This window comes from Rhinolophus sinicus, linkage group LG09, assembly GCF_036562045.2.
Source record: "Rhinolophus sinicus isolate RSC01 linkage group LG09, ASM3656204v1, whole genome shotgun sequence".
Taxonomy (NCBI): domain Eukaryota; kingdom Metazoa; phylum Chordata; class Mammalia; order Chiroptera; family Rhinolophidae; genus Rhinolophus; species Rhinolophus sinicus.
Window position 1 is genome coordinate 16,278,104 of NC_133758.1, and position 15,233 is coordinate 16,293,336.

Consider the following 15,233-nt stretch of genomic DNA (forward strand, 5'->3'; position numbering starts at 1 on the left):
AATATTTTCCACTTACATCGCATCTGTAAGTTTAAGGCAGAAAATGAGACTATTTAAGGGTAAGGGCTGCATAACAAGACCTAACATGTAGTAGACATTTTATGCATCATTTGTTTCAGCGCATTCTGTGTGCTCAGGTATTATTCCAGATTCGGGGAATACAGTAAAGAAAGTTTCTATATTCATGGTGCTTATATTACAGTGGAATCACAAACTAATACACAATTTAAATACTACCTGCTACACAGTAAATTAAATAAGAATGATCGAGGTTGAGTGGCTATTTTTGGCTGAGTGATCAGGAAAGTCTTCTTTGAGGGGGTGATTTTTTTAGGCAAAGATCTGAATGACAAGGAGTCAGCTATACAAAAACCAGAGGGAAAAGCATTCCATGCTGAGGGAATAGTTAGTGCAAAACTCCTAAGGCAGGATACATTGAGCATTGGAGGGCAGAAAATAGGCCCCAGTGGCTGGAGTTTAGGGAGTGGGAGAGGAGGGCTAGGTCAGTCAAGGATGTAGACAACCTAATCTCAGGGCTTGGCCAGCCAGTGTAAGGAACAGTGGGGAATGCTTCTTGCAGACTTTATGTAGGGAGCAATATGATTCCTTTGGCTGGGATTGTAGAGCTGCAGAAGTGGAAGTCGGGGCCCGTTAAGGAGGCTGTTATATTTACCCAGACAGGGATGATGGTGACTGGAACGGTAAAGGAACGGAGGACACTGGAACGATTTAGTAGTCTCTTGTCCGAAGAACATCTAATTTTCTTATGTGCAGAAATAGCCTTAATAAATAAAGGATATTTGTCTTTAATACATGAAGATAACTAATAAGTTGTTATGAGCTAATGGCACCGTTCAATTTTTTTTTGGTTAATTTGAACCAGGTGTTTAGATATTGATTGGCTAAAGATGGCTAGGAAGTAAAAGGTGGACAGAACTAAACAAAATAACTTTAGCTTGTTAGCAAATGGTCTTGCTCATGAGAATAGTCTGTTCAGGATTATGGTAGGTTTATCGTATATTAAGTTAGTGCTTCATGTGTGTGTCCAAGTGTGATAGACCTTTCAAAAGGATCTGGGCTTGGCTTTCGTGCTAATAATAAAGGTAGATTGGGGATATAGTTGCTGGTGGTATGGCTTTGTCAAGATTTATTTTGGATGCCCAGGTTTCTGTTGACAGTTGAGGTGTATTTCACTAAGTTTCATAGGTCCTAAAGAGTTACCTGACTTTGTAGACTCTACTTCAGCAAGACAATTTAGCCCTGCAGAAAACAGTTTGTGTGACTATTTCCCCAATTCGAAGGATGTGTAGTCAACTAGCCCCAACCCAGATGTAAAGGAGATAATGAATTCTAGGCAATAGATGCCTTAGTTTGAATAGAGCTGCTCTGGGTATCTGGTTTAAACTCGTTACTCCTCGAATGACCGCATATTAACTAAAGCTCCAATAAGTTACTTGTCAAGCAGAACTTTTCAAAATTTGTTTTCAGTGATGAATTTCAGTCCTCTACCTCTTGAATTAACTACAAGCATAAGTCCTTTTCTAATGAGCTCAAAGTATAGTTCACCCATTCTATTATTTTTTAAATAAGATCCATTGACCTTAAAAAATATATCTTTCTAGGATATTACATAAGTGGATTTTCGGTACAAAATCATAGATCCCAGATATATGTTTCTTTACTTGGCGCAAAGACCTATGCAGGTTGCACAACGTTGTGAACATACTAAAAACTGCTTAATTGTGCACTTTAAAATGGTGAATATTATGGTATGCGAATTCTGTCTCAATCAACAAAAACCCTGAAGGATTGTAAAGCACTTTTAATTGTTGGCTTTTGATTTTGTGGAAAGATACTAGCTGTTGGGTCCTATGCGTATTCTGGAGCAAATCCAAAATTACTTTTTGAGGATAATCCTGGTTTGACCTAAAGTTAACCATTCAGGCTCCCTATTTGTGAGCCAGGGGATGGTTTTCCTTCTGGGAAAGCATAATAGGTTAAGTTTCTGAATTTCAATAGTATGTTCAATAACATTTTAACGCTGATAATAGAAATAGCTGCTGTTCAGCATTTATGTGCCACATGGCTATAAACTATAAACCTATTTTGTTAATTGTCTTCTCTCTACCCCAGAATATAAGCTCTGAGGCAGGGATTTTGGTGCTCTGTAAATGACTGTATACCCAGCTTGCGGTCGGTCCCTGACAGACAGTGGGCACTCAGTATTTGTACGATGTCTGAATAAAAACTGCATCAGTAGCAGTAGCATTTTCTCATTTGATCTCTAAGAATCTTGTGAATAGTTATTATCCTCAGTTACAGATGAGGAAAACGACCTTAAAAAATAGTCTTTATTTCTCAAATTGGGGCATGAATATCTATTGGGGGTATGTGGTATATACAATGTTACAGAATTAAAATATTTGAATGACACTTGAAAGTGTTTTATTTGAACATTTTGGGTAGGTAGAGCCACAATTTACATTAAAACAAACATGGCTAATTTTTAAAATAAACGCAAAATTTGCATGAATTTTCTAGATAAACTGAGCCCTCCAGGCTCTTGTCATGGAATATGTACTACAATTTTGAGTTGTCATGCAGTAGCTTTATTTCAAAGCCAGGCTGAGAACAGCGGTATTTACGAGTAGAATACATGGTGTATGTCCCTGATGTTCCGCCTGTGCTATGTGGTGGCTTTACTGTAACACCACATGGATGGGTCTGAAGGAGTTGTTTCTGTATCCTTAACTGTCGTATATACATTCTTTCCTTCAATTGATCTGAGACTGTACCTAAGACAGAAGTACAGGTTCTTTTTTCCCCAGTTTCCCTTTCATAGGTAACTCTCTTCTGTTTTACAGAAGAATAGCAAACTTCTCACTTGTCTGCAGTATTACCATGCTATACAGAATGTTTGATCTCCAATAAAGGGACAGTTGGAAATATTGGTGTTGATACGGAGAAAATGAATGACTTGGTAACAGTCAAGTCTTTCTGTTAGTACAATTCTTTTCTGGCCACAAAATTTACAAAGGAGTTAATGTAGACGTGATTATTAAAGTTTTTTGATGGTGTACTATGTAATATTTTGACAAATAACTCAAAGAAGTTCAAAGAATTGAGTGACAGAATAAGTGATTCTATTTACTTATTTATGTGAACAAGGTTTCTTGGTGTTACATTGATAAAAAATGAATAGGAATAGAGTTCTAACAATTAGTAATACTCATTCAAGCCATGAAGTTATTTTTAAATAAAATATATTTTTATTAATATATCTAATTTTTATCTCTTATGTTTAATAATTATTTGTTAAAGTGTATAATTTGCCATTTTTTGTCAGTTATGTACTACTCATAATTGTAATAAACCAGAACAATTTTTCTTTCATCACTAAGAGCTTTATGCTCACAGAAAATTTAAAAGTGTAATTGCATGATATATTAATGATCAGTTAAAGGTTTTCAGGTTTAAAACAGGAAATAACTCTGGGAATGGAATTATTAGTTCAAAGAGAAAAAGGAGTGAAATAAAATAGAAACTACTGAAAAGTTTGTTCATGTATAAATGGTTGATGGTATGTTTTAATTCTGTTAGAGATATTTTATTTTATTTTTGTCTGTTAGATATATTTTAAAATGATGTAACAGTTTATTAAAAGTGTCAGTATTTGAAATACTCTATAGTAAATGGATCCTTCCCAACTATTTACATTAAAATACGAAATATTCCTGATGCCAACTTTAAAATGTAGGTGTGTATATACACTTATTTTCAGACATTGTTTAGGGAATAGGAATGCAAACAATGTTTGCAAACCACCTGTTTATGACACGTGCCCTTCACCTACCTCCTTAGTTTCCTCTTTTCTAGTCTTAAGCTCGATCATTGAATGACGATTACACAATAATTAGGTCTCACTGGTTTAGTCTCTTTCAGAATCACCTTCACTGAGTTGCCCTTTAAATGCTATTTTCTTGGTTTTATGGAAGGTCATTGACAAAAGAAAAAAAAACACTTGAAATCTGCTTAATATTTGTTGTGATGTTCAGTGCCTTTAATATTTTTCTAGATTTAATATCAGATGGACAGCTTTTTGTTTTCTTCATTAATTGGTATGCTTCCTCCTGTATAATTTAACCTTTTTTCACTCAGACCCCTATACTCCATATTCGTTGCTCAGCTCTAGTATCACTATTAACCTTTTCAAAAGGAAATTTGTCTTCTCCTTGTCCTTGATTTTCTATTTTTAAAAATTAATTTTTATTGAATATTCTTTCCGGGTGTAAAAGAACTATCTCAGACACTTATTGTAAAGAGATGAAATAAAAGTTTAAAAAATAAAAGATTTATTTTTGTATTCCTCTCAGCACCTACTGGGATAGAATAGACCCTCAAAGTTTATTGAGTTATTTGAATATTTCCAATCTAATATGCACCTTATTATAAAATACATTAAATTTTGAGGCAAGTGTTAGTCTGTACACTGAGAAAATTTATCACAGGTTGGAAATGTTTCGCTCTAATATTAGAATATGTGTGTTTGCCAGTTTAATTTTGCAATGTAAGAACTGCTGCTTCACTTTTCCTTATATTGAAAAAGAAGATCTCAAGTACATGACTAGCTTTAATCTTATCCCATAAAAAATAGTGTTTGCTTTATAACTCGTAAGTTTATGGCAGATTGATAGTTATTTAGCAAGACTCAGACACGCCACTGGGCAAGAATTAACTGACTGTGGCAGTCCTCAGGGAGACTGGTAATAAAATTTACTGTTTCTGTGACAGTTTCCAGGAAAACCAGTTCACCCAGCTTTTCAGATTATTCTACATGATACTGTTTTGGAATACAAAATTAATTAGTAAAAAATTCTGTCTTCAGAGATCCGTGCCAATTAAAAGAACAAAATAATAAAACCCAGAATACGATCAAGAGAGGAATAACAGCACACTCTTGAATAATCTCATTCCATGTCACTGGGGAATGAACCGTCTTATTGTCAGAGAGTGGAAGTTAGTTGTATGTTTTGAAAATTTTTTAGCCAGCTCTTTTTCTTCTAATTTTTATTTATTGCACCAAAAACACAAGTTAATGGAAAAAACGATCAGTCTTACAGTTATAGTGCCAACATTTTTACACCTTTCAAGTTTCTTCCAGTCTTTGTTGATCCGTAATTCGTACTTTAGAGTAGTTTGCTACCTCCAGCCATCCTTTGTAACAATGAGAATCTTACAAGTTTGACGGTGGCTGCTCATACAAGCAGTTGCAATGCCGTCTTCATTCTAATACCAACAGTGTATATTCTTATTTTAAAAACAAAGATATTAAAACCAAGCAAAGAATTGTTTCGTGACATATACTAGTTATAACTAGTGACAGGAAAAGTTCTCTGTGTTCGTGTGTTAAGCTTCTTTGGGATTGAACATTAACTGTAGGGTGGGTGGCTTCCCTTGGAGCCCAGAATGCTCTAGATGTCATAAATCAGAGGTGTCCAAGCCTTGTGTGCATCACAGAATTACCAGGAGAGCTTTTAAAAATACACATTTCTGGGCCTCGCACTTTTAAAAAAATGGCATCCTAAGTGATTCTTTTGCAGCCTGTTGGCCAAGTTTGTATACCTCTAAATCAAAGTTTTTTGAAAATCCATAAAGATAAGAAAACTAAAAACCTGAGAAATAATATTGTTAGGAGTTACTTAAAATGAATATGTCTCTTAGAGGTAAGCACAGACATTGGTAGAAAATTGAGTGAGATAAAGGAATGACAAGCATTCCCACTAAACAGAGAAGAACAGGTGTGTGTGGGTGGGGAGGAGGGTGGAGACCGGTAATAGTGGGTCCACATAATACTGTAATAATTGTCAGATTAGGCATTGCTAATAGTCTTTAAACAGAGGTTACAAAACAACACCTACAGAGCTCAGACAGGTAACACAAATGTGGGTTGATGAGAAATGCTGCAAAAGAACCCTTGACACCTCGAGCGGGCAGCCGTTACTAATTAACCATGGCCTGTGGTGACCAAATCATGTCCAGTATTTCTAGATCTTTTGAGTTTTTAAGAGAAGCTAGAATTCTAGATTTGACATGAAGTCCCCAGATTTGTAAATGTTGGCTTAATTTGTTTAGGACACCAAAAACTGACCTGCACACATCTATGAGTTAGACTTGCTCTGTGTGTCACCATTTTGCAATCTTTGTTTTAGGGCAGTGGTTCTGCAAGTGTGATTCCTGGAACAGCAGCAACAGCAAGCACCTGAGACCTTAACAGAAATGCAAATTCTCAGGCCCCACCCCAGACTTAATGAAGCCTCTGGGAGTGAGGCCCAGTAATCTGTGTCCTAATAAGACCTCTGGGTGATTCTGGTGCGTGCTCAAGTTTGAGAACCACTGTTCGGGAGTCTGGAAATTGACATTAAAATTTTTATCTGGAGGTAGCTGTGAAGATAGAAGTTCATTGACTATCCTGTAGATTGATCAAGTATATTTGTGTGTCAAAAATATTAGATATATGTTGGTTTCAGATATATATATATATATATATATATATATATATATATGTATGACCTTTTATATTTTTTGCCGTAATCATGTTTTGTTCTTTTCCTCACCTCCTCCTCTGCCCCACTCCCCGCCCTTACTGTTAAGAATATTGCACATGAAGTTCCACACGTTGATTTCACTAGAACACATATTGCATCTTATTTTCTGGTTGATTAAAAGTAGATAAGTATGTTGCTTGACTTTCTGAAGCTTCGATTTTAAGTCTCTTCTTTAAAAGTAGGAAATGTGATACACAAAATAAATAATATTTCCGTATTTTATTACATTTTTCTAAGGTGAGTTGTGTTTGCTAGAATTAGAACTTCTGTTTCGAATTATCTTTTTCTGCGTAAAAGGAGAAGGTTAATTCATGTGGTTTTACGTAAGCCTGCCTGGCTTCCACCAGCTGAGCAGGTGGTTTATATTTTAAAAGCCAAGGATACCATTGTTTTCCTCCATTCGCAGAATGTAGAAATGATTGCTGCTGGTTGTTCTGAAATTTCTCCTTCCTTTTGTATAACCCAACTTGAAACACACTGGTTCATTTGACAGCCCTTAGTATCTTGCTAACCCAAATTAATTTTGAATTCTATATAGAGAATTTTCTTACATTTAGAAGAATACAAAAAACTTTTTATTATGTGCTAATTTCATGTATGTCTTATATAGTAAAGTACTTAAAATGTACTTTAGAGTGTTTAAAATGCTGCTGTTGAGAGGTTTGGAATAGTTGATTCATTGATATTGATATTGAATTAATAAAAATATTTATGCTATGTGTTAATGAAAATATGCTTATATCCACAGGGTAAACCAGACTTGAATACAACATTGCCAATTAGACAAACAGCATCAATTTTCAAACAACCAGTAACCAAAGTCACAAATCATCCAAATAATAAAGTGAAATCAGACCCACAACGAATGAATGAGCAGCCACGTCAGGTAAGGATCTAACTGGTTCTCCAACCTTATTTTTCAGAAAATTCTGGTATTTTTACCAGGTATAGTTCAAGTAAACTTTGGTTAAAATGGAATAAATTTGGAAAGAAGTTTGTTTTATGTCCTAGGCTTTTACATGAATGCTGGCGAAGAACTAATTCAATATTTAGGTAAAATGTTTTAAGAAAAAATTTAAGAAGTTAATTATAAAAATGAATCTAAATTAATTTCATATTATAGACTACATTGTTATGCTTTTGTGTGTTAATGTACTTCAGACTGGGTTCTGCTAATCTTAGTCTTTTAAAGATTATCTTTCTAGGGATAGTATTTCCTAAGGGGATGAAGCATGTAGTTTGTGTTGCTTAGTTTAAAAATATTTTCTATTATTTGAAAATGACTTTTTGTTCTGATTTCTTATAACATGAAAGCTGTCCTTCCCCTTTTGAAAAACAATTAAAGAAATACGGTATATGTCAATATGGTATATTGTCCTGTGACTTCCATTTTTGTATAAATTGAATTTATTATTCTCTTTCTTTATTGCCTCAAGCTGTATTCAACCAAATCTTTTCTTAGAAAAAAAGTATTATCTGAAAGGCCTCCCTGCTCCTTAATAATAATGCCAAATAGCCAGGGGAGGGAGACTTGACAAAATGCTTAAACTTTCCAAGTAATCTTGCTTATTCACTCCCTAATTGTGGTCAAAAGTTTAGGTACGTTGTGAATTTTCAGTAGCAGTTGGGGTGAGGGACTGGAGGGAGAAACTCTCTGTGCATTTTTTTTCTCTCCTTTCTCTGCCTCCTCCCACTCAGGGATTAGAAACACTGATTTACCTAGGACGACGATTATCTTTTGCTCTCGTATTCCCCTTGTAGATGTCTCCACCTTTTCATTTGAATTTTGGTTTTCACTAAGTCCCTCAAGTGTCTCATCTCCAGACTTCATAAAGGATTGGGCCAAAACTTTCAGACAGTTGCTCTAGAAGAAACTACATAAGGAAATTCAGTTCCCACATCCTCTGTAGTGTTTTTTCCTCTTCAGGTGAGCCAGGAAAACAGAAGATATTTGGAGCCACATTGGATCAGCATCTTGCTATAGATGTCTCAAGATTTGAAGTTCTAAACTTGCTTTACTGTTGGTCCCCAAGAGATTCAACAGGGGCCATGTAAGTGTATCACATCCAATATAAAAGATGCATACCTGCATGTGCCTTTAGGCTCTTGTCACCACTTAGGTTTCTGTGGGCCATTCAGCTTCCTGTGCCAGGCTTTTCCCTTCTGTTTTAATACAGGACCCAGAGATAGTCACCAACTGCACTGTGAGTTTTAGTGTATTCATTACAACAGGGAAGGAATTCTGCTGTTCTGAACTTTGCCCACCTTGATAAAGCTGTTCCCTGATTGTACTCTTCCTTAGATACTGTCTAAAGTCTTGAACATCTTGTCCTTTGGCTTTTTGGTGATTTTTTAAATCGTTTTCTTGTAAAGATTTTTTTACTGAAAAATTTAAAAGTATGTAATTGGCTAAGACAGTTTGCTTCAAAAAGCCCAAAAAATAAAAAGAGTGGAATAACTAAAAACATTAGTTCCGTGTTGGAAATCTGAGTTGTCTTATTGAGGGGAGAGAGTATTTAGTAGATTTTATCCTCATCTTTTCTTTGCCAAATTGTTCTCAGTGTACTCTGTAAACCCAAATACTTTGGTTAAAGACCGTTTGAGTAGCAAATTATGTTCATTGTAACAGTAATTTAATTGTTTTCTGCACGTAAGTTTAGTCACAGATTTTAAAAACTACAGTATTACTGAGTGTTTATCTGGCTGTAAAGATGTTGGTAACCTAGATTTTTAAAGTTGAAGCAACCAGATTACTTGCTCTTTATTCTTTGGTATGTTGAGTAGTTTTAAGTTTTCCTTTTATTAAGGTTTATGAGATTTGTCTCAAATGAATATGTCAAAAGATTCTCCCCCCCCAAAAAAAATACCCAAAACTTATTTCATTTTACCCCAGATCTTTTGAGGGTTTTATGTTTCTTGCAGCTTGCATAGACAGGAAGTGTTAAAATTTTTTAGGAGGTTACTTTTCCATTAGTTTGGACTGTTTTTCACTTTATCCTCATGTCATCTGACAGTTTTTGCTGAATGTTTTTGATTATAGTAAGACATTATTAGTTGTCTTTCCCCCTTCTTTATCTTCAACATAAGAATTGAGGTAATATTTGACTACTACCTCATAAGAGTTCAAAATATAGGACTATGCATTGGGCAAATGCAGGATAACAGTAGAGAGACAACTTTTGTATTAATGTTTTTAAAGTCATGACCTGTCACCGTGACTATTCTGGTTTAGAGTCAAGGTTGCTAGTAAAGGCAAGATACTGACTTTAATTATATTTTAACATACATATGGCAGATGACTGCCAATATTGTTGAGGAGATAGCAAAAAATACATAAGCAAAAATGATTCTTCCAATTTTGCCACTTTTTGCATAGCTGCATTTAACTAGATTAGTAATATAAATTGCCAAATATTCCATTTGGAGAAGTTATTTTGATGATAGAGTAAATTAATTAGACAGTGAAGTTTCTATTTTTGTGGTTCCTATAGATATAAATGTGTTTCTCTTTAACCGTATCACATTCTTTTAATAAGGTATTCAAGCTAGTGGTATTGTAATTCCTTTCAAAGTGTTGAATTTTGAGACCTGGAACTAGGATTAGATTTTTGGATCTTAATCTAGGCTCTAGGTTTGAAGTTAATTATTTAGATGTGAAATTAATAATTCCATCTTATATAACACATCCTATGCCTAGGTCATTATATGGCAGTCTGATTTGATTTCTGTAAAATATAGAAATTATGAATCCCTAATGTATTGAATCCTTGAACATGCCATAGCTTTCATAGTGCAAATAAGGTAATGTAAGCAGAAGTGCATTAAACAGAATTCAGCAGTGATTTCTGCCTATGATTAAAATTATAAGGTAGAGATGGAATTTGTAAAACCTGGTTATAGTAGGGTAAGTAGCTAGATGTTTTTATATATACTATCATCTTATTTAATGAGCGCTTGTTTTTTCATTAGATTAAAAAGAAATCTGGAGTGGGGCGGAGGGAACTCTCTCAACTATAAGAACATTATCCCAAACAGTAAAATCATTGAGATGTCCTTATTTGGCCAGATACGTAAAATACATTCAAAATTCTTTTGAATCTAGTTGAATTGTGATTTTACTGTTAGAGGTGTCTTTCCTAGTTTTCTTCTTTCAATATATGAAGAACGCACATTTCTGTTTCTTATTTCTTTGATGCTGTCATCTTGGACTCTTTCTGGTCTCACTTTTTTCTCTTTTATCATAACTCAAATCAGAACTTTCATCTTTCAGTCATTACTTCCTCCTTTTAATTATTAGACTATAGGGTGCTGATAGGCTTTAGGTGTTTTTGATAGTCCTTGAATATTAATTACATTTTGTATAGAACACTTACTTTTTTTTTTTTAACCAAAAAGTAAATATTTGAATCAGTGAAGCGGATTTAAATCTTCCATTTGAGTCTAGATTTTTTTCTTTTATTTTGTTTGCTAATTCTTCTTTCACAGGATATGAAACTTTCTTTTACTCCCTTCCAGAAATCAGCCTTTTTTCAGAATGATTTTTTCCAACTTTATTGAGATATAATTGACATTTAACATTGTGTAAATTTAAGGTGTACAATGTGATGATGATTTGATACACATATACATTGCAAAATGATTACCACAATAACACTAGTTAACACATCCATCACTCCACATAATTATCATTTTTTTGTTGTGGTGGTGGTGGTGGTGGTCGTGGTGGCGGTCGTGGTGGTGGTCGTGGTGGTGGTGGTAATAATATTTAAGGTCTCTCTTAACTTTCAGGTACACAGTACACTATTGTTAACTGTAGCCACCATGCTGTACATTAGGTACCCAGAACTTACTCATCTTATAACTGAAAGTTGGTAGCTTTAACCAACATCTTCCCACTTCCCTCACCCCCTCGCTCCTGGCAGTCACTAGTATACTCTCCTGTTTTTATGAGTTCTGCTCTTTTAGATTCCACATATAAGTGAGATCATACAGTATTTGTCTTTTTCTGTTTGGCTTATTTCACTTAGCATAAAGCCTTCGGGGTTCATTCATGTTATTGCCAACGGCACGATTTTGTTCTTTTTTTATGGCTGATAATCCATTTGTGTGTGTGTGTGAGTGACATTTCTGTATCTGTTCATTCATTGATGCACACCTAGGTGGTTTCCATGTCTTGTCTATTGTGAATAATGTTGCCGTGGACATGGGCATGCAGAGGACAGATGACATGTTGCCCAGTACCACCTAAAAGCATTATTCTGGGCAATATTGGAAAGATGCCATGTACAAAGTGTCAGATAAGTAGTATAGACAAGTGCAAAGGATGCTCAAGAAGGGTAAGGTTACTATGGCTAGGAGGTTGGGGGAAATCTTTAGAAGAGATACGGAAATGTACCGAACTGTGCAGATTGAGTGGGATTTAGAAAACCAAATGAGAGGGAGAGGACATTGCAATTAGGGAGAGTAGTGTTTGCAAAGCTGTTATATGGCAATGGGCAGGAATGAGGAGACAAATAAGTTGGAGATCAGGGTTTTCATGGAAAGTCATGGGAGCTGAGAATGTAGTCAAGGGTTTCCTTAAATATCAGTCTTTACAAGTTTTAAAAGTGTTATCATTTGCTTTACTTAATAAGAGAAAGAAATTCGGAATAGACAAAAGAAAAATTACCTATAATTCTTTTTTTATAATATAATTATAATAGTATTTTATCATTTTTATATTTCAATATTTTAATACGCCTTTTGAAAATATGATCATTATATATATACGTACTTTAAAAAGTTTTACCTAACATTAGATTATGTATATTTTATTCATATTTTATATAATTTGTGTGATATAATTAACCGTATATTGTCCCAACAACTGTGTATTTGCTAGCATATGATTTACTTAACCATTTCCATATTCTTTCCACAATTTTTCACTCTTATAGGTAGTACTCCAGTGAATATCCTTATGTATATAAGTTCCTTCCTACATTTTACAATGTTTCCTTGGGATAGATTCCCAGAAATATAATTAGTGTGAATATTTATGATTTTTGATGCATTGTGGCAAATTGATTTCCACCTAATTGTACCAAATTAAAAGTATATTGAAAAGTTACGTGCATTCCAGTTTCAGCTTATCTTCTATGGCATTGAGTATTATCTATACTCTTCCTTTATTTTGGTAGTTCAATATATAAAATGTTATTTTAAATTTGCATTTATTTCAATAGACTAAAGCCTTTGTGTTTAATTTTGCAAATGAGAAATGTTTAGAGGATTTTGAACAAGGGAGTAGTTTTTTTATTACCCTTCTGAACTGAACTTGAATGCATCTCCTTGTTGCCCAGAGCTAATTGTAACATCTATGCGCCCCAGATGCATCCCTTCCTACTTCTCTTTCCGATCTCACTCAGTGGATTATGTCAGCTGCCTTTCATCTTCAACTTCTCTCTCTAAACTGCCTTCTTCCCAAAGCATTTAACTGTATTCAAATTTTCCCTATCTTATTATTTATTTTACTCTATGTCTTCTTTAGGATTTCCTTTCCTTTCCCTTTACAGTCAAACTTCTTGGAGTTGTCTGTATTTACTATCTACTTTGCCTCTTAATTTTTATATCTCTGAAGTGTAGCTTTTGTTCCCACTGTGCCACTTGAACTGTTGTCATCAAGATAGCTGTTTCCTTATGAAATTGGATGGACACATTTTGGTACTTCAGTTACTTACCTGCTGTAGCATTAGGCACTGTGACTACCCGACTTCTGCAAAATTCTGTGACACTGTACTCGCTTGGTTTTCCTCCTTCCTTGTTTTTTCTCAATCCCCTTCTTAGGTTCTTCTTTCTCTATCTATGTTTTTAAATGGTGGGGTTTCCCCGGGAATACTTGGCATTCTTCTCTGGATGGGAACCCTCCATGGATGATTTCATTCATTCTCATGGCTTCAGTTATCATCTATATGTTAATGTTTCCAAACTGGTATCTTTACCCTGAGCTTCCATTGTTTTTATCAATCCATCTAAACATTGTTCGCTTGGAAGCCTCACCAGCACCTCTAATTCAGCTTCTTAAACTCCAGCATCATTCTGTCACACTGGCCCTTTCTTCTATGTGCTTCACCTCAGTGAAGGTGCTACTGTCCCCTGGCTGCCTAAGCCAGGAAACTGAGCATCATCCTTGACTCTTTTACCCCAAACATCTTTTACCCTAAACTCTAATTATCCAACAAGCCCTATTGACTCTACTCCTAAATATTCACTTGTTCCATCTCTATACCAGGTAACTGTCATTTCATTTCATCTCCCTCCTGCTTGTCTTATTCTCTTCAATTCATTCCGTATATTGCATCCAGAACCTCCATCTGACGTGAAGATCTGATAGTGTTATTCTACTGATTAGTTTTTAGGTCAAAAAACCTAAATATGACTTACAAAGTCAAAACACCTAGCATTACTTACAAAGTCCTTCATGATTCAGTTTCTGCGTTTCTCTCCGGCCTCACTTCCTTCTCTGGTTCTATACTTGAGTCACATGAAACTTTCTGTAGATTTTTGAATGTGCTCTTCATCTCCCTCCTGTATGTGCCCTGTCCTTGCCTCCCTGTTCATATGTCATGCTGTTTTCTTTCCCACCTATAATTAGCTCTTTCCTACTCATCCCTCAAGTCTGATCTTAGATATCACTTCATCTGTTCAGAAAGCCTCTGATTCATCAAGTCTGGACTTGGTGTTTCTCCCTTCTCCTTTTCAGATCATAAATGTATTAGTTATTCATTGCTTTGTCTACAGGATCTCTATTATGCATTTGTTGAATTAATGAATTAATGATTTTCAATTCAAATACCATAACTTGAGTCCTTGACTTGTGCCAGGCACTGTTCTAAGTAGTGAGGATACCACAGTGAACAAAACAAAGTCCCTGATCTCATGGAACTTACCTTCTAGTGTAACAAGGAGAGAGACAGACAAATAAATACGAGAGCAGAGAATTATGGGGAGGACATTCTAGACAGAGGCTTTAATCTGGCTAATTGTGTGTAGCATGAGGACTGACTTAACACTAGGAGACCATTGGAAAAACTATAGAAAGTTAGGACATAACTAAAATTTGTTTCCTGCTGGTCGTAAAATAATTGACAAAATTTATTGACTGATCACCTGTGCCTGTGAGAAGAGTCTTAGAATTTAGGTAAATGGGAGAACAATGTCATTAGCAGGAATATGGAAACATCGAGGAGTAGCTCAGTATATTTTTTAAGTAATAAACTGTAAATATGAGTATTAGGAAATTTATACTCTTAAAGCAGTCATGGGGTATCCAGGTAGTGAAAGATGATGGGTTGGAGCCCTGGACAGAAAACTGGTTTGGAGACTTGTCAGTCTTTATGGAGGTTAAGAGTTGTAGCTGAAAGATGATGTGTGAATTTTTTAAAAAAACTAATGAATCCATTGGTTATTTATTCATAGTAACCTCAATCATCATGTATTATTCTAGTCCATTTAAAAATATTTCAACTATCATGTGGGGAGATCCGTGCCAGTTTTGAACTTTAAAAATTTTCTAAGTCGCATAGGAATATAGAGTTAAACAAATACTAAAAAACTAATGTTTCAAAACAATAGTTCCTACTTTTATGT

At 34.9% G+C, this 15,233-nt stretch overlaps 1 protein-coding gene across 1 annotated transcript in view; it reads left to right on the top strand.

Annotated features, from left to right (window-relative positions):
- MBD2 (methyl-CpG binding domain protein 2) overlaps window positions 1-15,233 on the top strand; it is a 59,147-nt gene that overhangs the window by 22,466 nt on the left and 21,448 nt on the right. Inside the window, 1 exon segment of the mRNA XM_019721880.2 lies at window positions 7,354-7,491. Coding sequence (XP_019577439.2) covers window positions 7,354-7,491 — 138 coding nt within the window.